We start from the raw sequence: 24,039 nt of genomic DNA, 5'->3' as shown, positions 1-24,039 counted from the left end.
GGAAAGGAAAGGAAAGGAAAGGAAAGGAAAGGAAAGGAAAGGAAAGGAAAGGAAAGGAAAGGAAAGGAAAGGAAAGGAAAGGAAAGGAAAGTGTTTTCAAGTGTAGTTTTAACCTTTCAGGTCACCTGAAAGCATTCCTCCTTCCCTCCACCTGGAGCAAAAGATCAGGTTAGGATCTTTTAACAGGCCATTAACAACTTGGTAGTTACCACTGCAGAAAAAAGATGAGTGTGATGAGGAATGCAGAGGTCAGATCTGTCAGGATCCACATGATGCTGTACTGCTGTGGAGTCTGCAAGAAAACAACAGAGGTTGTGTCCACCACTAAGGACCATGAGATTTGCAAAAAACATTACTCAAACTCTTTCCTCCTGATTGAAAATGGCTGTTCAGCTGCCTGGTTTGCATCTGCTGTAACATCCCTTGGGTGTTTAAAGCACTTGGTGGCACTTCAAAGTGGCCACTCAGCACTGGATGTTGGTGCCAAATCATTCTCCTTCATACAAGCAAGCCTGTTGTGTAGCCAAGAAGATTTTACCATATCACTGTCAATGCCACAGAGATCTCTTGTTTGTAAGGCAGGTCTTGCACTTCTCAGCTTCACCCCAAATATAACATCAACTGGTGGCATCTCATTTTCTCTGGCAAAATTGCCCTTTACTGAACACCACAGAGAGCCTGGGGTGGTTCCCACTTCAAGTCTAAGAGCATCTGAAAATTCATTTTTACACTGGACTTCCACCCAAACTTAGAATGGACTGAAACACTGCACTTCTCTGGAGGGGAGCATTGTAAAATCTAATTCAAGACTGTAAAGCTGACTGTTAAAAGCCCTTAAAGAGACTTAAAGGTGCTTCTTGGCCTTACAGGTTGTCCAAGGCAGAATAACAGAGAAATTAAGGGAAAATTCCTCCCAGAAGGAAGGCTTATTTCTGTGGCTCTTTCTCTTGGACTTGCAGAAGAAGACCAAGTCTGACAAGGGCAGTGGGACACTCTGAAAAAAGAGAAACTTCTGGCATCAGTAAGGTGCTTCAAAAGCTCAGAAATGGAAATCCTCATGCATCACCTTGTGCCCCAAAGGCCCTTCCTTTCTTCCTGCACAAGTCTCAATATGACTTTTTTTTCCCTTATCTCAAGGCCTAAGGTGATAACCCAAACAAGTAGGGTGCTTCATCCTAAGCCAGGAGAAGAGAAGGGTGTGGTAATACCTGCAGTGGCTTTGAGGTTCCAGGTAAGCCAGGTTTCAACTCAGGTCCTTCTTATTCAAAGGACCCTTAAAGGATGCTTTATCCATGTGTGAACTGGCCCATCGTCTCCAAAGGTAATCATGAAATGCCAACCCTATTTCCGCCCCTGAGACAGAGAAGACTTCCACTTACCATGAGGAAGAGTGGCTGGCTGAGATCCTTCAGCAAGTGGACGGCATTGGTGGTCACAGAGTGTGCCCCAGAGCACCATGCCAGGGAATAGAGCCATGGCTCGTTGACCACATAGAAGTTGGTGGTGATGTTTGCTGCGGCATATTTCCTTTAAAAGACCAAAAGGCAACAACCTTCATTGAGCAAGGAGATTAGCACTTCCTTCAGGCTTACTCAAGGAGATTCGGGAAGATCATGGGAAATGGTTGTAATCTTCTGTAGGGAGTGCTTACTTTAGGACCTACATAAGGAACATAAAGGAAAGCCAACCAGCCAATAATTAATCATTAACAATTTGTCAATACAGAATAGCTGAACAGCTGGAAACAAATGCAGATAAAACGCCCAAAAGGTCAAAACCTTTCTAATCCTTCTGGCATATGAATCAATGTAACAATGCATTTGTAAAGGAGGCTGTGGCCAGGTGGGGGCCAGTCTCTTCCTTCAAAAGGCAACTAAAATATTCTGTTCTACCATTCTTTCAGCATGGAAGATCTTCAAGCAATAGGACAAGAAGAAATGGACCCAATCTTCACCAGGGAAGGTTTAGATTGGATAATAGGAAAAAATTTCTTAATGGCAAGGGTTATCAAGCTTTGGAATCAGCTGCCCAGTGAAGTGCTGAAATCATCATCTCTGGAGGTACTTAAAACATATGGATGTGGCACTTGGGGATATGGTTTACTGGTGGGTTAGGCAGTGCTGGGATAATAGTTGGCCTTGATGGTCTTAAAGATCTTTTAAATCTAAACCATTAATGTTATTCCATAATCTTCCCACAGTGTGCTCCAAACCACCACAGAATCACAGAATAGCCAGACTTGGAAGGGACACAGAAGGCCACAGAGTCCAACTCTTCAGTTAATGGTTCAGGCAGGGATTGAACCCACAATGTTTGTGTTGGTTAGAGCACCTCAGTTGGTTAGACCAGCTGAGCTAATCTGCGAAGCTGGCCACCCAAGTTTGTTATGATTCCTCCATCAACACATCATTTCTCAAGTTATTATAAGCTATTGAAAAATGTATAATGTAATGTATAATGAAGTTCATTCATTATACAAGTCATTCCTTGTATAAAGGTAAAGTAATGTATCATCAATATCAGCATTTATAAATCTACCTAGGAACTATCCAAGATTTACCCAAATGGATCTGCCTATGATTTTTTATAGCCTTTCAGCCTGGAGGAAAGAAGGCTCTGAGGAGACCTTAGAGCACCTTCCAGTACTGAGATGGGTTACAAAAGAGCTGGAGAGGGACATTTTAGAAGGACACTGAGTGACAGGACAAGGGGGCATGGCTTTAAACTGAAGGGAGGAAGGTTTAGATCAGATGTTAGGAAAAAATTCTTAACTGTGAGGGTGGTTGAGACACTGGTACAGACTGCCCAGAGAGATTGTGGACTCCCCATCTCTGGAGGTGTTCAAGGCCAGGCTATGGGGCTCTGAGAAACCAGGTCAAGTGGGAGCTTTCCTGTCCATGGCAGGGAGGTTGTAACTAGATGGTGGTGGAAGTCCCTCACAATCCAAACTGTTCTGTGATTCTATGATTTTACATCCTGTGACAATTATAATTGAGAAAACATCACTCTTGCCCAAAGGATTAAAGTTTTTCATTTCTTTTTCATTTCAACTAGACTTCAATGGTTTTGTGCATTGGAAAGAGCAAAAAATCCTATTTACAAAAGGAGAGCTGGACAGGTAAAGCTGGGGTGGTTTTTGTGGTTTGTTGGGTTATTTTGCCATATGAGAGTAGCATTTTGAGAATTCCTGCAATGAATGTAGAGCCTTTTATCATAGAAATGACATTTTCAGTTTGTCACATGCAACAGACTACTGGTAGTAACAGACAAGAAATGATGTCTCCAAAACACCAGTTACCAGAGGGTGATGGTCTCTCACCACAGCATTATACCCTCCCACTGGTGTTTGTGGAAGAGCCGTGGGAGGTTAAATAGTTGTTCATTCTCCTTGATTTGGTGTTGGTGGGACTGGGGATGGCACAAATAAAAAGACAAGAAATCAGGATACAGCTGTGTTGTTTTTACCAGAAGATCCATAGATCCTGGTCGGTATGGAATTGAGAACAGCCAGATTTAATTACATGTGCCACCTCTTAATCAACAGTAGGAGTGAACTGCAGCCTGTCACCCCTAAAGTACATCAGGGATGGCTACTTGATCTGAACGACCTATTCCCAAAATGTTATAGTATCTGGAACTGGTCACTGGAGGGAGACATTGCCCCATGCGTGAGGCAAACATAGTCCAGATGCACCCCAAAGACTGTACTTGGGGCTGAAACCTACCGGATATCTTCACTGGACATGTCAGTGTAGACCAGATTGAGTTTGACAATATTGTGCTTTAATAGGTCTTCTATTGGTGCCTTTCTGCCCATCGTGTGCTGAAACCCTGGAGCAACAGATTGAACAAAGGACCTCACGCTGTTATGCAGCCACAGGACCTGCAGGCAGCAAGAGGAACCAGTGAATTCTCAGCAGAAGAATTTGTGCCCCTCATATGCCCCGCTGTTCACACAAGCCCAGTAAAGATAACATTTTGAGGGACTTAACCCAGCCTGTCCAATTTTCTCCCAATGTTTCTCCCAATGATCAAATAATATTCAGATGTAGGGTTAGAACTTGAAAGTCACTTTTATCAAGAAATAAGTATCCACTGTTCCTTGCTTATCCACTGGAAATCAGTGAGTACATTTCACACAGCCCAACAAAAGATGCAGTGTTGAAAATGAATGAAAATACAGCTCTGGTTTATGGAAAAGGCAACTGAAAATATTCTGTTCTACCATTCTTCCAGCATGGAAGAAAAGATCTTCAGCAGATACATATCAGCATAACTCCCCAGACATCAATGGGTACATAACCTGATTCCCATGAGTTTAGGATTCATCCACTGCCAGGGGGAGGAAGGCAATAAAGACTTGCAATTTATTTTAATTTAAGCCAGGAATTTTTATGCAATATATAAAACAAGCATGGGTAGCAGGGAATAGACTGACAATTATTATATTTATGAAGGGGTGATGTTTAGGGGCAAAGGCATCAGCTGGTATATACACTGCCTTTTTTCCTGTGCTGCTAAAGGATTACACTACTGTGAACCTTCTGAGGAGCTAGTATTAGGAATATATGATGTCCAAATGACGGCTTTTAAATCAAGTGAAATGCAACAGGCCAATTTTATGCAGGTGAAATCATGCAGAGTATGCCCCAAAGTCCCAATGAGGAGAGCAAGAAAAAGGGATGTGGAGTGAGGCCACCCTACCAGATGGCGTTTAATCTTCGCCTCTTTGAGGATGACATCCAGGACTTTGCGGAGCCACAAGTTCCTGTAAGGATGTTTCTCTGGAGGGCGGTAGAGATCAAATATCACAAGTTTATTGTGACTGTCTGCGAGGCGCAAAAAACTACTTAGCGTGTAAATGGACTGATTCATTGCCTGCTTTTGATCTGCCTTTGACAGGGAGCCCATCCCTACAAATGGTTTGTTCTAGAAATAAACAGATATAAAAAAAAAGGAAATCAATCAGGTAGTTTGCTCTGGGAGTCAGCTGTATCTCTAAGAGGGAAAAAGTTTTATGTCAGTCCTCAACAGGTGGGGATATTTTATTTTGCGTATTTCTTCTACATAAAAAATGGGGGAAGCTAGCCCAGGCTGTGAGGATATTGCTTCTGGGACCTCAATTGCATAGTTCAAAGCTAGCTCTGCTGTGCTTCTCTGTCCCACCTTGTTAGCTCTGAATATTATAAACAGCACATTGCACAAGTAGCTCTTTTCTTCTTCCCCCAGCCCATGAGCTCTGCTGCTGCCTTGATAAGGTGACACAAGAACGCCCACCAGCCAGTTGTTACAGGTTTCCTTAGCCTGAAGGCAAACTGGACAAAGCAAAGAGACCCAAATTGATGGATTTACACTGACTTATTTGAGTTTTGAAACAACTAGCAGTTCCTCTTCAAACACTGATGCTGTTAATTAATAGACAGCTGGTGTCTCTTTTACATCCAGTTGGTGATAGTCATGAAATCATAGAAAAGTTTGCATTGGAAGACACCCTTAAAGCTCATCTATTCCAAACCCCCTGCAATAAATAATGTGTCCAACTGGATCAGGTTGCCTAGAGTCCAATCCAACTGACCTTGAATGCTTCTAGCCCTTTATGATGCCTACCTTAAGGAACCAGGTGCCAGCATTCAGTTTCCGCAGGGCATCCCAGGAGAAGAATGAAGCAGCTTTACCAGTGTCATTAGGGTAGACCTCTGCAATGTTAGTTGTCCTTCTCAAGGTGTCATCATGCATGAGGAAAGGAACCCCATCATAGCTGCCAGAGAGCAAAAGTTCAGGTCACCTGAGGAGCAGGTTCATTCACAGCATGAGCAGACTCAAGCCAGGTCAGAAGAACATGTGGGCCACATGTGAATGCAGCAGTACAAGCAGTGTGGGCCACTGTGAATGCAGCAGAGTACAGCAGTTCTTTGCAGAATGTGCAATATGGAGGAATGCTGAGGCTCATGATACCAGGTTATTTCCAGCTTAAATACTTCTAGGAGGTCTCACAGAAGTCATGCTTGTCTGTGTCTCAGTTTCCCTAGGGGCAATGTGACAGAGGTGACCTTTTTGCCTGCTGACTCCCTCAAAAATGTTAGTAACTTATGGTTGAAATCTCTTTTTGCTGACATCAAAGTGTTTCCGTGGTTTTCAGAGGACTGAATTCTGAATGGATAGTGACGGAAACACAAAATTTTCTTTTATAGAAAGGTCTAGTTCAGTAGAATGTCCCAGTGTTAGTGTTTTTCTCATTCAGTGCCTATGAACAGCTCATCCTGTACGGAATGTTAGTATTTCATGGTGATGGGTTCACCAAAGGCAATTAAAGATCTGTTGGTTTGTAGACCTGATATAACCCTCACTGTGACCTGGAAGTCAGGCTAGATTAGGGGCTTGTTTTTTATACTCTGCCAAGCATTTAAAACACACTGTAGAAATAACGACTGTTAAATCAATAGCTGCAGCTTATTGACTTGCCTGAGAACAACCATGCCCTACAGCCCCTGTCATCACATGACAGCTGAGGGACCCTGTCCCAGCCATCAGTAAAACCCAACTGCCTGGAGCTGCATGCCTCCAAAGACAGTTCTTAAAAGAACCAGTGTGTATTCTGTGGGATGTGATGTTTTGCCCTCACCTTATGGCAACATCTGTTTCAAGCCCATCCCCACCATGCTCAATAGTCTTCAGAAATGACATCTCAGTGTTTTCTGGTGCCAGCTGAAAAAAAAGGCACACAAGCAGATAATTTTCAAACACACTCTGGAGGACTCTGCAAATACTTTCTGCCTCTTTTTAATATCTCTGGTTTTTATTAAGGGAGCGTCATTATATTGCTAAAGTCTACTGTTTGTTTTCTTCCAATTTAGCCAAACCCATTGTGTAGAAGAATAACAGAATCATAGAATGGTCTGGGTTGGAAGGGGCCTTGAAGATCACCCTATTCCAATTCACCTGTCAGGACAGAGACACCTTCCACTAGTCCAGGTTGCTCAGGGCCCCCTCCAACCTGGTCTTGTCCCTCAGAAACATTGTTTTGCTTGTAAGCCAGCCCATGCAGTGATGCCTTTGGCATGCAGTCCCAATGACCAGAAATGTTTCCCACCCTCCACAGATTTCATGGGGAAAAAAAATAAAACAAGAACAAAAGATGATGAAGAATGTAGCAAGACACAGGATGAAGAAATGACATAACTTCTTTAGACCTACCATTGGTGCTCCACGGTGTCCAATGAGGGCTGGCTTTGGTCCAAGTGTTCCCATCTCTCTGATGCAAGGAGAGTACATCCCCAGAGGTATCAAGAAAAGAAAGAGAAGCATAGCCAGGTATGGACCAACAATTATCACCTGAGTAACTGAAAGAATTTGAAGGAGGAAGGCTAGAGTTAATCCACATTGTAATGTACAAGTCTGCCTTGCCACTTAACTTTTAATCCAGTCCTTCATCTAAGTAGCTTTTGGGTTTTGTCCCATCCCTTTTTCCTTTCCTTCTTCCCCTAATTTTCACTTTCTCTCCAAACAATGCAACCCAGGAAAACAAATTGGTCAAAGCAAGGATACAGGCTAAGCCAGGACTGCAGGTTTCAAGCTTTAATTACATCTCACTATGCCTGACAGCAAGATATGGCTTTATTTCTTTTTTTCTTTTAACATGATGTAATGAAATCTCCTCCATATGTAGAAAAACAATCCTCAGCAGAAGGATGCTAATTTTTTCTTACTCAGATGAGAACAAGCACTATTTTCAAGTTTCATTTCCAATGAAGAAGAATAGCTACCTCTCCAACTATGTTGCATCTCCTTACTTTGAATATTTCCCTGGTTCATTCAGATGGTTGGTAGTGACCTTCTGTGTGTGACCTAGATAATCCTACAGACCCTGAGAGCATGGATATTGTACCTCAGAAACTTGCTAACTCATTATCTACTGTCTTCTCTGGAGTCTGTTGACACATTGCTCAAGAGCTCCAGGAGTCCTTCCCCTCATTTCTTCTGAGAAATGAGCGTCTATGCACCAACACTTCTTTCTTGATTGGGTACCACCATCCTCTGTGACAGTGGCTCTGAAGGAATTTGGGCTTTCGGTAAGATGATGATGTACTAAGCTAGGAGTAGCTCAGGTATGGTGGTATATAATGTCTAGGGTCCCTGTGTATTCTCCCCCAACCTTCCCAGCTGCAGTTCAACAGGAAAAGTCTTGGACAGGAAAAAAAAATGTTTTCACTAGTCCATCCTATCTGTGATTGTTATAGCAAAACAATATCTGAAGATGGATGTCAGGTAGATAATTTTGGCTACATGGAGAAACAATAAGAGAAAAATAGACACTCCCTGTCAGGTTTTTCTGCAGTTTTTCCTGGCATCTGGCTTTATCATTATACATTTCGTCATTCTTCCTAGAAGTGGGTAGGAAGTTCCCCTGAGATAACACTAGGAACTGATTAAAAATAACTTTTCCCTATCTCAGCTGGCCTCTCCTGAGATATACTAGTCTGAAGTGGTTTGTCTGACTGGACTGGAGATCACTTCTGTACACAGCAAGCAAAAACCAGCCAAGGGAGCTGCCACTGCCTGCTTTCTCCTGCAGAGGGCCAAACAAATTTTCAATCATAACTCAGAGCATGGGTACTTCTGCTAGTCTCCTCTGTCTCAACACAGATCACTGCCTCAGTAGAGGGCAAAACACTGCAAGGTAACATGCAAACCAGTAACACATTGGGACAGCAACAGGGCAGTGCACAGCCCAAGCCCCAGCCCTACTAATTTCCCTGAGAGATGCAGAATCTGAAAGTCTCCTCCAGCTGGAGTGCAGGTGGGGGAGGAAAGGGCTCCTGCATGCCTCTTTTCCCATGCTTGAATATATCTTCTATCATACTGGAAGCAGGAACCAGAGCTGCCGTACCTTTCTTATCTGCTCTGATGGCATGAAAAGACACAGGCCAGGCAAGAAGGACCATGATGGCAATTGCCCCTATGTGGAGGTAAGGAGCTGTGACCTGGCAAAGAAACAAAAAGCATTTTAGTCAAAGGATGAACTATGGAGACAGATGGAAACAATCCCCATCAAAACTACAGTCCTTACACCTGGATGGGCTCCTGATGCAAATACCAGCAGTTAACCACTCTCCCTTGCCTGTGCTGGATCCACAAAACACCTCAGGAATCAGAGGAGAGACATGTGCCCCTGCCCAGGCCAGGAAGGAGTGTGACCCAGCCTAAGGAGTGCTCCTCACTTTACTTTCTCCTAAATCAGCTGAAGGCGACACAACTGCCCTCCTCCATGAGAACGTGATTGCCCCTACTGATATCCATAATCTGTGAGCATCTTCCAGTTTAACCCAATATAAACAACTCCAATCCAATCCCATCCAGGCAATAGCTATCTCCACACCACATCACGCTGCAGTTAAATCATTAAACTGATGTCAACAAACCTGAGTGATGAAATGTGGTATTTACTAGCTGTGGTATGAAACTAACTACTATGGTATAATAGAAGCAGATATATTAGATAATATTGCTGGACAGATATAGCTAATAGATGTGATTTCTTTAATTCTAAAGATTAAACAAGAAGATCATAAAACAAGAATCACTCCTATGCTTAGCATGAATGCATGAAAAGAGTTGGAAACCAAGCAGAAATACTGAATCTAAATAGTTGTTGGTATAACATTTTTCCTAAAACTAGGAAACATTGAACTAGAAACCAGTCCATTGTTTTCTCATGCTCATCAGCACCATGTGGCAAATATTCCAGCTAGAATTGTTACTGCACATGACACTGCACGTGACACTGTCTGCCCCGGACACCCAATAGCAACTTCTCCTGACAAGAAGCGGGATTCAGTTGTGCAAGCAGAGGTGCCACCTGAGATGTCCAGAATACCTGAGGTAGATTTGCTGGGCTAATGGACATGGTGCAGTATCTACAAGAGGTTCATGTCCTTTGGGAACAGCAATGGTAGTCCATCTCAAAGAGCATGGACACCTGAAATAAACAGCATTTTTGGGGAACCCAAAGGCTTTTGTGTCTCCTTCTCCTCATCCACATCCCTTGGCGTCTGTCAAGGGGAGGAGAAGCTGATGGTTTCTCATTACCTTTGCCAGTGCACAACCCGGTGGTTAGGGAACTGTAGAACAGGAATGTGCAATTAACCACTCCCTACAAACACCACATCTTCCACTCCTCTGCCAGTCCACTTGCATTGCTCTCCCAGCCTTCACAGCCACTAAGATATATAGGGGAGAGGTAACAGACCCAAATAGCATAAAATCATGGAACTGTAGAGAGGTTTGGATCCTGCAAAGCAGCTGTGTAGTCAAAGGCTACATGCTTCCCCCTTCCCAATACAAGTGCGGACCTGGATGCCCAAATGCTTAACAGCACTGGACAGCTCTTGCCTCCACCTTCAGATCTGGTGAGAGCTGAGGAGGCCAGCAACTATGAACTCTGACTTCCTGCATCCAGCATTTTGTCCACCTGACACCAGTGTTCTCTGCCTGCTCCCCAAAAACTCAGTGTGCTCGTGCCTCCAGGACATTAAGCTCTTCTGAGTCACAAAAGACCAAAACTGTGCTATACCAGCAGATTGGAATGAGGGATGAGGGAGAAAGCTCTTGCTCCAGCAAACCTAGCAGCCTAAGGGGTCTGATTTACCTGCCCTGGACAGCTGAAATTTAACAGTACACCTACATTTCTGGGGAGGGAAAAAAAAAAGGGGGGCGTAACTTTCTGTATCTTTCCAAACTGAGACGTGTGAAATCACATGGCTTGAAACTCAGCCTTGGGCCTCAGCTTCATTTCCCCCAACAGGAAATGTAAAGTCATAATAAAAGTTTCCTCAGAACGTACCTTGCTAACAAAAACCATGTGAAAAACATCCACCATATGGAATATCTTCTGTCACAATTGTCACAAAATACTCCTATGAACAAGCTGCTCTCTCAAACAGACCTCCTGACCCCCCTTACCTGGAATGACAGGCGGACAGTTTTCCGGTGGTCTCGCCAGAGCATAGATAATGCAAAGAGGCATGCAATAGAGAAGCCCAGGACAAGAAAAGTACCAATCTGGGGAGGCATAAAGAAGACATAAATCAGCTTCAGCATTTCTGCATGGGGTATGCCATCCATCCTAGTCACAGCTAATTTAAGCAGCTGGAAAAATTGTTTCGGATGCATGAGATTGACTGTGCCAGTTCAGAGACAGAGAGATCCAATGGATCTAAAACCAAATCCACAGTGCTATCAGTATGGCAGGACTGATTCCAGGAGTTGGGTACTCAACTAGGTCAGCTCTCAGGATTCTCTCTGTAATCAGTGGAGAAAGAGGAATTTCAGAGGTGATCCATTCCTGCTTGCATTATGATGGAATATGCCTCTCTCTCTATTGATATAGATGGAGCCTAGGTGACCAGCTTACATTAAATCCCTAACCTGCAGATGGAATTCATCTCTTCTAAACTCAGAAGTGACAAAATCCACCCAAAAGGGACAATAACACAACTTCCTTGTTCTATGAGCTGCCTTGTAACAGGCCTCAGCGATAACAGACCTTCCCATAATTAGGAGATGAGAGTCCACTTTTTAACCAAAAAGGTGAAGCAGTGGCTCAGTCAATTTTTCAGCTTCTTATTTGGTTCAGTACCAGCACTGTGATAATGGCCTTTCTTGGTATATCATCTTTCTGCTGACAACTAAAGGTAATTGCACCAAGGCCCTAACCATTCTTCAGGGCATCTTCTACAGATCAATACTTTAATAATCTATCCCTAATGCCTTGCACACAAGAATTCCTCTTTTTTATTATTATTCATTTTTGAAATTTATTTGTTTGGTTGGTTTTTTACAAATTGTTCAACAACTTTCTGGTTCTTCTGGAACCCATTTTTCAATAGTAAACATCACACAGTTTCCATTACTTAAATGCAGAAGCACAGGATCAAGCATCCACATGTTCAGTTATTCCTTCCTCCTGCAGCCTTTGCAATCACATTACATCATACCCTAAACTGCATGGACAGAGAAGCATTTTTAAATGCCTCACATAGCCTCAAAAATTACTTAAAGATTATTCTAACCCATAATTTTACAGCAACAAGCCCCTGATGATTTGTTCCTGTGTCTTCAAAACTCCCAAAGGCATTTCCCAAACCCTAGAATCGAATTAAGGACTACAGAAAAGTTTGATTTAGAAGGGACTTTAAAGATCATTTCGTTCCAGGTCCCCTGCCATGGACCCTAGATCAAATTTCTCAGGGCCCCATCCAGCTTGGTCTTCAACACTCCCCGGGAACCATCCAAAGACCAAAAGGCATTAAGCACCAGGATGCCTTGGAGAAGCCATCTTTCTCTCCTGTAGAGAGAGCAGACACTTTTTCACTGTTGCTGGGGTCTGATCCAGAAAATCATGCAGTGCTTCTCATGAAAACTTTGCTTTTGACTTCATGTTACCATACGTAAATGAGTCAAATATAGACATCTTCACCTGAATGAGTCACTGTAGGCACCTTTTAGAGTCAGTGCAGGAAAAAAGGTTTTTTGAGTGTGATTCATCTCATCTTAATTTAGAGGCCTATGACCAGCTGGATGAATTGCATCCTCAGAGGATTCATTTCCCTCCATTGAGTGCAAAAGGAGTTTGAGCGATCAGCTCAGGTGGAGATATCAATTTCATGGGTATCTGAATCTCATAAGATTAACCTCTTCCCTCTCTTCCTTCTCTCCCATAGTCTAAGAGGTTTTCTGTGCAAAGAAACACCACAGACTCAATTAAAAGCATAGATTAGAGTTACCAGAAAGCCCTGACTCTCCCCACCTTGTGACTCCAGTGCAGGTACAGCCGCTGACCTTCTGCAAGCAAACACATCGCGAGGACCTGGGAAACCAAGAAGAGATTGTATGCATCCTGGTGGGAGGTGGTGACCTGTGCCTGTGAGGCACTTCTGGAATTATTTTTGCATTGGGAAGTTACTTTACACTAGGTCTTCCTGCACAATGTCAATGTTTGCAGGACTGGTGTATGGAGAGAAAAGTTTAGTGCTACAGTAAAAATGCTTCTGAAATGGCCAAGCACATATCAAGACTGCCCTTCAGGATCAAAGACATTTTCCCAGGTAACAGATAATTGGGCATTTTGGGGTACCTGCTTACAATGACTTTTTGTGAGGAGAGACTCTAAAAGAGGAAGATGGCCAGGGTCAATTATTATTTTGTATAAACCAATACAGCACTAACCTTCACTATTTTCTATGCATTTATTGAGATTAAAGGCGTATCAACCACAGGAGAGAAGTCTGGGAATAAAAAATGTCCCAGAGCAGCACAAAAGTACAGAGCAGACAGCAAAAAAGGCAATTTTTCCACATTTACTACAGGGAATGTAAGAGACAGGCACATCTCAGACCTGTCTCAGAGGAAAGTGTCTTGGGGATCAAATGACTCCAGTTTTTGGTGGTTGGCATGTCCCTTCCACCTGATGGTAAGTTGGAGCCCCTGGGGAGGGTTCTTGTGAAGCAAGCTGCAAACCCCAGCCAGGACAGAGGACAACCCAAAATGCCTTGAACACCAACAAGCCAAGAATGAAGCAAGTCAGTCCTCGGTTCTCACGCAGAGCTTCTTCACATAGCTCCATACCTAAGTAACCATGAGTCTGGAGATTAACTTCACCCCAAGAAACACTTTCAGCAGCAAATATTCACTTTGCTGCTGTGAAAATGCACAGGTCTGTGCTCAGGAGTCTAAACGCCTGGGGAAACTTCCCAACCACTGAAAACGATCATTTTGGGACCAGTATCATCATATGTCAGGGTTTAGAGAAAAGTATCTGTTAGTAGACATCAGTGCTCCACTGAGGAGGATCATTTATGATGCAAGTCCCTCCAGACTGTAGGATAGTGGGATTGTATGTAAACAAGATATATAGATTTGGGGGAAGAGGGTCTTCTCTCCTGAAACTCGACTGCAAGTTGTTTGCTATCCATCTACAAACACACTCTCTTTCCAGGATCATGCTGATTTGAAGAAAGATATAAAGCCAGGTTGGATGGGGCTTTGAGCAACACGGTCTAGTGGTAAACATCCCTGTCCATGACACTGGGGTGGGAATTAGATAACCTTGAAAGTCCCTTCCAACACAAATCATTTTATGATTCTATGATAAACTCAGCAGTGAACATAAGTGCTTCTTGACATGTTGGCTTCCTGTAATGCAATAAATGCACCCAGTACATGGTGAGTAACCTGGGAGCAACTGAGAGAAAACTGAAATACTGCTAAAGATCTTAAATCAGCCCCATCAAAACAAGCTATTTCAGGGTGAAAAAATGAGAGCAAAAAGCCTCTCTGCTCCTTTGCTGCAAGTGATGTTACACAAAGACCTGGTCCTTGCGTACAGTAAAGCCAAACATTTTCAGAACTTTCTGAGCCAGAAGGGACCCACAAGGATCATCAAAATCCATCTTCTGGCCCTGCACAAAATCACACCAAGAATCACACCCCGATTCTTGAATAAACTCGTGAACTAACACGAGTCAGGTACTAACATGAGTCAGGAACTCATGCTCCTGAGAGCATAGTCCAAATACTTCTTGAACTCAGGGCACTCAGACATGACTGCTTCCCTGGGGAGCCTGTTCCAGTGCCCAACAATCCTCTGGGTGAAAAACCTTCTCCTAATTTTTAACCTATATCTCCACTGATACAGTTTTACAATACTCCCTCGCGTCTTCTCACTGGTCTGTCTATTCCAAATTGCTTCCACACACTTTCTGGGATTGTCTAATATAAGTAGAAAGGGCTTAGGTGATCAGTGAGTTTCTGACTAATACTGCCAAGGTTAGAGTCAAGGTCCCTCTTGCCAATCCCATCATCTCCCACAATCTTACAGCCACCAACTCTTACATTCTTCTCCTCCTTAAAATGAGGTGTGGAAGTGTCTCCCCTCCACCATCTACCTGAAAAGTGGTGATTAAAGGATGTTTCCCAGTGGCAAAAGAAATGGATTCACTGCAACGAGAATTTCATTTCTGTCTCCCTCTTTCCAAGTGGCTGCATTGACCACAAGGTTTTTCTGCAAAAGTTGGACAGCAGATGCTCAAATCTACTCTGCTTCAGCATGGGAACAACCTTGTAATCATCTCAATACTTCTGGTGAGGTGCGGGCAGGCTCTGAACCTACACTACAAGGATGCGCAAGCAGGCACTTAGACACTTGCCTCACCTGAAACATCTGCGCACTTAGATGTTCACAGCAGCTGGATTCAGGTCCTTCTATTCATTCACTTTATGGCAAAAAACTCAGAACTTTTCTGGTACCCCAGTCTCTTAGGGATGGAGTTTTGAGGTCACATTTTGGATTTCAGTGTCAATGTACTATTTTAAGTCCTCTCCACCTATGAATGAAGAGGCCACAACACATCTGAACCTCTACTTCGTACAGTCACAAGTCACCTCCTCACAACCCTTAGAAAAAACATGGTTGAACTGCAGAGAGGCAAATGTTATCTGTTGGGGTTTGAATGACTAAACAAGAAAAGATTTTTCTTCTCCATTGAGCATAAGCAGTTCTGTAATTAGACCCCTCAGTTTAACCTTTTAGCCCTAATGGGGATGAGAAAATTGTCTTAAGTGGTTGAACAACTGAATTAATTGAAATTGATTGTGTGAGCAAATGACAATGATGCATGTGGATGGAGAGCACCATTGTCCAGACAGTTAATGCTTTCTTGTGCAGCATTTTCTTCAGCCACTTGAGGCAGGTGAGCAGAAGTCTGTATGCTTCAGTGGGTCACAATAGGGTCATGGAAGCAGGCTTACAGGTTCCAGCTGGGTGCCATCAATAAGAAATTGAGTATGGTGTTCACAAGTAAAGCCAGACCAGCCACTGGTTGATATCAAATCTTTCCGCTCCAGCAAGGGCATCAGGGTGTTCAGTGTTCTCATGTGATGGGCTGTTCATGCAAAACACCACCAGAAAACATCACTCTCCATCCAACACTGCTCAACCAGAACTTGGGATGTAATTCATCATGGCAGAAACCTATTTGGCCATCGGTTGTCTGAAATGTATTAGAACAACCCACCTATTGTATAGTTCCCACACTGAATGACTTATTTTGATGTGGAAGGGCTGAGTTACTCTTACCAGCCCATGCGGCTCCAGTGTTTTGCTGGGTGGTCCATCAAAGCCTTCAGTGAAAGGGAAGCTCTGCAAACACTGGTGGAGGGATGGATTCCTGGCAGAGTCCTCCTCTGAAAGAGCGCTGCTAGGTTGAGCTTTTCCCAGCCATGGCTGCTACAATACCCTTCAGGTTTTCAGACAGCAGGAGCATAAATGGTGGCAGTGATAACTTTCCTTGCCCCCCTTTCCCTCAAGACCTAATAACATTTAAGTAGCAGCCTCATGACCCCAGCACCCACTTCCTAACATGGATGCATGCAGCAGTCTTGCTACAAAGGACATGCTGATGCAATCAAGCAGGACAAGTGCCCTCAGAAATACCCAACAGCTTTGGTTGGGTCACTTATCAGCTTCATAAAAGCAGGAAGCAAATGGACCTTCCCCGCAGGGGCAGTTCCCAGAGAGAGGAATGTCTGAAGTGTTTCTCTTGTTGATTGATACCATCCAGACTACTTGTATTCTATCAGGTTTATCCATGCTCACCCTTCTGAGGAAGGCAAATATTGTTAGCCTCATTAGACAGAGCTGAGAGGCTTGAGAGGAAGAGGATGATGTAGCTATGTCATAAAGAGTAAGGCCAGGACTGAAGTAAATGGTGTAGGACATAAATTTCACCTCATATCCTCCATCTTCCTTTCTGGCTTTAATTTGCCCATCACCTGCTCTGATAGCTTGTAGACGTCATATTCATGGTGACAAAAACCTGAAAATGCTCAAAGAAAGTGCACTGCTTGGACTGGACACTGGCTGACATTTGGATCCAGACAGACCATGATCAAGCTGATACATCAGCCCCAGGGGTCTTCAGGCTCCTTTAGCCTAGGAAATCCTGTAAAGCTAGTTTCTAGCATGGGCTATGGTGAGTTAGTCTGATCCTGAGGTTGACTCCAGATCCACAGCCTGCTGAGGCACCATCTCAGATGTATCCATGTCACAGGGGCATCTCTGGCAAAGCTCTGAGTTGCCCCAAGTAGTATTGTAACCACCAAACCACCCACACCACTCCATGGCCCCTGGGGAAGCCAGGGGGCTTTGCTGAATAATAGTCCACAAGCCACCATGGTGTTACCAAACCTTGTAATTAATTATTGTTGTTAGTCCCTTTCAGAGCTCAGTTCACATCTCTTTCAATGCTCTTAATCCCTGGTGGGCATGAACAAGCACCTGTCCTATTTATCACTTGGGGGTTTTTATTGCTAGCACTAGAATAAAAGTTCTATTTATTTGTACTTCATAAAGAAAAAAGGACCCTAGAAACCAATTGTGTTAGGTACTGCATGGACAAAGCCAAAAGAAGTTCCCTGTCATGAGCAATTTACAGACTGACTGTATGATGACACATCAGGGAATGGGTAAGAACAGCAGGAATGGATGATAAAAGCTGGTTATCTTGGTCACCAAGGTGAGACAAAGCCATAACCTCACCCTCAGCACCTGGCATTTCCAAATGAAAGTCAGAGCAGGCATGGGACTGATGTGAACTCCAGGGCCTGAAGTCAAAGTGAATTCTTGCCTATAGCTCTGGATGAAGAAGGTGGAAAAACAGGTGCAAATGTGTCTTTATTGGAGAGCTTTCTTATGAGGGAAAGAACAGAGACAAAGGATGATTAAGTAGAAATTTTAGGAAAATTTTGGGGTTGGTATGTTTCCCTAACTAAAACAGACATCATATCAGAAAATTTCACAGGATCTGGAAAAGTGAAGATTTCAGGAACCTCTTTCAGCATAAACTTCAGCAGTGTTTTGTGACCACATCTATAGCCTCTACCTGGAGAAAATCCTCCAGCAAAGCAGAGTCAGTCAGGTGAAAAAGTTCTGTTCTCCTTCCTCTAGCAGACCTTTTTATCCAGGATTAGAAGAATAACTCAGCTGTGATGATGTATCACCACCACTACATGACTCAGAGCTCATATTTCCCTGCTGCCAAAATAACAATTTTTAGTTCCCCCCAAATCGAAATCCAGACATTGCTGGGTCAGCTTTCCTTAGGTCCAAGGAGGAATTGTATACATTTATCAAAGGGATGTAATTGAAAGAAATCACAGAAATGACATCTGGCTCAGAGACTCCTGAGCTGAAACTGGTCCTTTGCAGGTAGCTACAGGGAGCTGTAAACACTCATTGTGTTCCAGATCATCTCCTGACTTTCGCTGTCGAAGGATCATATGGAGGACTAGCTTGAGCTTTGGACTGACACATTAAAGCCACCCCTATGTTCACCTTTCAGGACTAGAAATCAAGGCCAGCTTACAAAGAGCATTGCTTACCAGTAACAGTGAGACGTATGCGAACAAGACTGCAGCCACAATCAGGATAACAAGAGACCAGAGAAACCAGTAGCCCAGGTTCCCATAGTTATACCTAAAAATAAACCAATAAAATACTGTAAGAATGTTTTTTGTTAGCACCTGGAGTAGAGAGGACCAACAGCCCTCTTCCTTGAAGTTCTGAAATTTTCTAAGCAATAAAACAAAGAAAGGTGGAGGAATAGCCTACACTGTAACATGCAAAAGTGATTAAGAGCCTCCTTCCCAAAATCTCCGATTGCACTAACCATCAGACTAAAACATCTTATTATACCTTTCCTTCCCATAATATTTGAGCAGCTTTAATTTAATTTTAGGGGCCAGATTTGCATAACTGTTGCCTACGTAGTACAGAAAGAAAAGATGTGCATAAATCCCTGATGATTATTTCTTACTTTTGAATTTGGGAACATAGAATTCTCTTTCAGCGAGATGGCTGGTGCAATGCCTCTGATTCCAGCCACTATATTTCTTCACATGGAATGGGGGAGAAAGGGAAGGCGGAAAAGAAAGACTCAGAGAAGGAAAGAGTTATTTAGTCCTTCCATTCACAATTTTTATGACGATGATTCTCCCTTTCTCCTAAATTCACACTTACACCTAAAAATTGTACCCAAGCAAAGACCAAGTCTCAGCACCTACAGAGTCACTGGAAATTCAGTTTGGGTGCTGTAACCAAGAGTTTAAGGTGCCAAATCTTTGCTTCTTTACTAAAATACCTTGTTGCACCACAGCTACTCCAGAGGGTGCTCATCCCTTCCCAGTCATCCTAGTGATCAGCTGAAGGGGTGGGAGAGGAGGAAAAGATGTTACTTACCAGTCAAAGCTGTTGTAGTCATTTTTACCTTCACCCCACGTGTACAGAAAGACCAGAGAAAAGCAGAAAGCTGCAACGAGCAATGGGAAAAACATGCATTCCCGCTGGAGAGGGAGAGGAAGGACAAACAGTCAGAGCTACGGCCAGCAAGAGCAATCAAAGCAAATGGCAGGTACTTTCAGGCTATCCCTAAATATATGTAGCTTGGTGTTGGAATTCTAACTGAAGTAAATCTGGAGGGGAATTCCCATCCTGTCCCTTGTAACCAGGAAAATGTCCTCAAAAGCATACTCTGCACTACTTGTTCTCATGGAAAACTCATTACTTCCCAAATGAACGGAATTTTAACCGCCTCACAGGAGAGGAAATTGCACTGTAGAGCAACCTTCTTTGCAATCCTTACTGACCACCCAACCTAATGTTACTTCTTTCATTTGATTCTATGGCTTTGAGATGTTTCACTGGCCAGGAGAGGCTGATGCAAACTCCATGTTTATTATCAGACAAATAGAGCCTGCCACAGAAGCAGCAATTCATCAAGCATTTAGAGCAAAACCTAACAGCCCGACAGATCCCAGCCGACTCCAAATTATATCGGGCTGTGATTCCATGCCATCAACCCCTTGTCTGCTTAGACTTCCCCGCCCCAGTACAGAAATCCAAGTGTGTGCTGACTTTGAGCTGGCTTACCAGGTTGCAGCAGCATTTCCCAGGCTCGGTTCTCTCGCGCTGGTAGCGCTTCCAGCGGCAGCTGTAGAAGCCAGCCAGGCAGGAGACGAAGTGCTGCTGCTCATACTGCTGCAGCAGGCGCCGACGGACCACCTTCAGCTTGCCAAACCTCTTGAGGCTGGTGGACCTGGCCTCCATCTGAGTGCCTTTATCTCATCTTCCTCCTGAAACAAGAACACGAGTTTTATGGGGAGACTGTTGGGTAAGCTTTCCATATTTGAGAAAGGAAAGAAAACTTTCCCAAGCAGATGCTGAGACCAGCAGGAAATCCTGCTGAGGACATCCCGCCTAATTTTATATACCAAAGTGAGATGGCCAGCTGAGAAGGATGGTCACTGCAAATCCTCTTAGCAGTCAGTGGTGCCTCTCGTTGTAACTTAGGCGCTCTGAGTCACCTTTGATGGTCCACCTCTGTCTCCTTTTGGCTATACAGGAGGTTCTGGGAAATGAATTCATTAACTTAAGCACATTTCAAATTATGTCATATGAACCTGAATCTAGGATTAGCTATGGGAATTATTCAGCATCACTGTGACCTGTTTGAAACATGCTACCAGTTTAACTAGCTCATGTAGAAAAGGCACTAAACCTCCCCAGGTACACAGCTCTCTTATCCTGGCAAAACTGCAGCACTGCAGAGACTGATCCTTTAAGAAATAGTTATTACCTGGCTGAAACAACTTTACTTGGAACAGATTTTCAAGTGTAGAAAGACCAGCTGCAAAGATGTGGGAGATCTATTCATAATCAAAATTAAAAACAAAGAACTTGGCAGTAAATTGCCACCAGTGTAGTGGCAGTGAAGCAAATAGCACAGGGACTAGTGCTAGGTGAAGAGTGGTTCACCCAGCAGGGCACTACTGAGACTTCAGGAAAGATTTAGGAAAACAGTTTTGTGGGGGCATGTAAAGAAGCCCCATTATACAGCTCTTCTTTGGAGTCGAGTTAGTCAGAGATGTTTTTCTTTGGCATTAAAAGTGCCATCACATCCTTGAGTCCACATCAACCATGTTCAAATCCTGGAATACCTAATAACAATCATTTAAGAGGAAGAATAAACAGTTTGCTGCACTATACACAGGATGAAATGCACATATAAAGGGTTTGGAAATAACTCAGATCCCAGAGTGACTTTGGAGAAATCAGGGCATAAACCCTTGCAGACTGACGTATCCAAACAACTGCCCAGTTTACAGAAAGGACAAACAAATCAGAGACATCAGACACAAGTTAAAACAGAAAAGACACTCCCCTCATACCCTTTCCAAATGCCCAGCCTATTGGCAGCTGGAGCAAAAGGAAAGAGGATGGAAGGGAAACAAAAAGGGAGTTCAGTTTGGACCAGTACTAATTATGCAGCACTAAGAACATCATGCCCTGAATGCCTTCCCGAGACAGATGTGTCTGTCCATCCAGGACAGTCATAGGGAATCACACACTTGGATGTGGTGGGGTCAAGCCATCCCTAGAAGCTCAGCAGTGCCAGATCCTGGTACCAGCAAGTCACCCTTAGTAAAAAATTGATGTCAGTCTCATGTGGCAAGATGGTGATCCTGTTCTAGAATTCCCAGAGCACAGCTGGGGATGTGGTGCAGATGACATCTGATCCAGCTGGTTTCATCAGCTGGCCTAAAGTACACCTGGCATAAACCCAACAATTCCCAAGTAACAGCCACAGCTTTTGAATATATTTTTAATATATAAGCCTTCAGAGTTCTTACCAGAAGGTTGTCACATGCCAAGGGACTGCAATATTTGTTACCTCCTAAAAGGATCCCCAAAATATGAGTTCCCGTATCACCAAAGCACAGCATCCATTCTTGCTCAGCCCTTCTTCAGCAATAGGAATTCAGGACACTGGACCAAACCCATTAGTTTTGCTGTCAAAGGGCCATGAGATTTGTTACTCACATTCCCAGGTGTGGGTACAAGGCTCACACGTCAATATTTGTCTATGAGCACATAGGATTTGACAGGAAAACAGATAATGGAGATCCTGAAACCTTGCCCACATCATCTGTCTGGCTACAGCAGCATGCCAGGTGTTAAACCTAGGTGTTAGTTTACCCCTCATGAAATTGTCAGTGATGGAGATTCCACCATCTCTCAAGACAGGCTGAACAAGTCCTAAATCTCTTTATAATTAAAAGCTGGCAGTTTTTTTTTCCCAGGGTCTTGTCCCCTGTATTACAGTTAAGGATGTTACTACATGCCTTGTTTGTCATAGATACAGTGAACAGCTTAAATTCTTTCTCTGTTTACTCACATATGGATGTCTCCCCTTAAACCTTCTCTGGCCTCAACTATCCCAGCTTTTCTAGTCTTTCCTTGTAGTTCATGTTTCCTCCTCTTGAGACTATCCTTGTATGGAGTGGAATCACCTGCTATTTGGGATTTCTGTGGCAATTCCCATGGGTTTTTAGCCACAGCCTGTCCAGGTTACATCTGTTCACCCATAGCACAGGCTACTCGATACCTGCAGGATCCAGTTTCTCTCATGTATCAAACATCAGCTGGCCTTGAGCTTCTGAATGCTTAAATAATTCATCCTGGACTTACCCCCAGCAGAAAGGGAAAGGTGTTTTCAGCTTCATCAAACAATGACAGAATTGTTTGGATTGGGAGGAATCTTAAAGATCATTCCACTAGACCAGGCTGCTCAGAGTCCCATCCACTCTGGCCTTGATGTGGCATCCAGGGATGTGGCATCCAAAACTTCTCTGGGCAATATTAGAGCTTCATCTCAGAGTACTTGTGACACCAGTATAATTAAGAATTTCATTACCTCCCGCCTTAGTCTTTCCAATGAAGTCACCTCTCCAAGCCTATGCGTTATTGGGAAAGGGACGCCTCGTTGCAGCAGAGCCTGGGGAACAAGGGAGGGATAAACACAACCTGCTGTCCACAACCCCCTCTGCCAGCCTCTGGTCCTCCCAAGAACATCAGGCTGGCCAAAAAAGAGCAAAAAAATATGCCTTTCTCTCTGGCATCCCCTGAATTCCCATTGACCTTGCTGTCCAAGCAGTATCACTATGGCAGTAACACATTTCAGTATCAAGAGACTGAAAAAACACAACTTGTCCTCTGCTTTCAGCTCTAGTTTCTGCTGGCATCCATCCGTCCCTCTGCCTCTATCCTTTCCCTTTTTTCTTTCCAGAGACCTTTATCCTCCTCTCCCAGCCCCCAACAGACAGAGTGATCTGACTCAGCTGCTCCTTTGAAGTCTGCAAAGGGCCAAAGAATTCTACAAAGGCGATAAACTTAGACTGAAATTTTATCTTGTCCAGTAGAGAGGACTGATGTTCTCTAGCATATCTCCACTCAAGTAAATGGAGATATATGGAGACCCTATAGCACCTTCCAGTACCTAAAGGGGCTACTGTTGATCCAGAGAGGGACTTTTGACAAGGGCAGGGAGCAACAGGACAAGAGGGAATGGCTTCAGACTGAAAGGAGGTAGGTTGAGATTAGATCTTAGGAAGAAATATCAGTGAGCTCTTGTCCAAAGCAGAAACCATCCTGTCAATTCCCAGACCATGATTTGATCCAAGGCTTCTGCTCCCTCTGGGCATACAGGGCTCACCTAGAAAATGGGAGCCTTTGAGCAGCTCTGCCCACAGCTTCAGGGACTGCTGGGTCCCTGCTGAGGAGTGAAGCACAAGGCATGTTTGAGGCACTAGACAAAAGGTGATGCTTGCATGGAGATGCAAAGGAAAGAATTGACAGAGAGAGGGAAGACCAAGGACAACTCACCGAATTTGAGGCTGCTTCACTCTAAAGGCAGTGACTCCTAAGAAGAGCCCATCTCCCTCTACAGCTCTGCAAGACTCATGTATTGCAATGCATTTACACTGTGCTGTTGCTGGTATCTGCAAACAGTCCAGTGGCAACTCCTAGGACAAGTCCAGGAGAAATCCCTCTTAGATGTGCCAGGTCCCACGTGAGAATGAGTAAAACAAAGACAGACACAAGGACAAGTCAGAAGGGTGCTTCTCAGTTAAAATGTATTCATATCTCCA

At 43.8% G+C, this 24,039-nt stretch overlaps 1 protein-coding gene across 1 annotated transcript in view; it reads right to left on the bottom strand.

Annotated features, from left to right (window-relative positions):
- Window positions 1-24,039, bottom strand: part of GDPD4 (glycerophosphodiester phosphodiesterase domain containing 4) — a 37,885-nt gene that overhangs the window by 2,289 nt on the left and 11,557 nt on the right. Inside the window, exons 2-14 of the mRNA XM_030955468.1 lie at window positions 19,982-20,184; window positions 19,292-19,395; window positions 18,436-18,529; window positions 12,806-12,865; window positions 10,960-11,058; window positions 8,888-8,981; window positions 7,195-7,340; window positions 6,623-6,705; window positions 5,608-5,758; window positions 4,705-4,929; window positions 3,726-3,883; window positions 1,380-1,527; window positions 210-292 (exon numbers count right to left, since the gene is read on the bottom strand). Of these exons, the coding sequence (XP_030811328.1) occupies window positions 210-292; window positions 1,380-1,527; window positions 3,726-3,883; window positions 4,705-4,929; window positions 5,608-5,758; window positions 6,623-6,705; window positions 7,195-7,340; window positions 8,888-8,981; window positions 10,960-11,058; window positions 12,806-12,865; window positions 18,436-18,529; window positions 19,292-19,395; window positions 19,982-20,158 (1,622 nt within the window). The 5' untranslated portion in view covers window positions 20,159-20,184. The remainder of the gene's footprint in view (window positions 1-209; window positions 293-1,379; window positions 1,528-3,725; window positions 3,884-4,704; window positions 4,930-5,607; window positions 5,759-6,622; window positions 6,706-7,194; window positions 7,341-8,887; window positions 8,982-10,959; window positions 11,059-12,805; window positions 12,866-18,435; window positions 18,530-19,291; window positions 19,396-19,981; window positions 20,185-24,039) is intronic.

This window comes from Camarhynchus parvulus, chromosome 1 (assembly GCF_901933205.1).
Source record: "Camarhynchus parvulus chromosome 1, STF_HiC, whole genome shotgun sequence".
Taxonomy (NCBI): Eukaryota; Metazoa; Chordata; class Aves; order Passeriformes; family Thraupidae; genus Camarhynchus; species Camarhynchus parvulus.
Note: the sequence above shows the minus strand (reverse complement) of the source record. Positions and strands in the feature narration are given on the sequence as shown.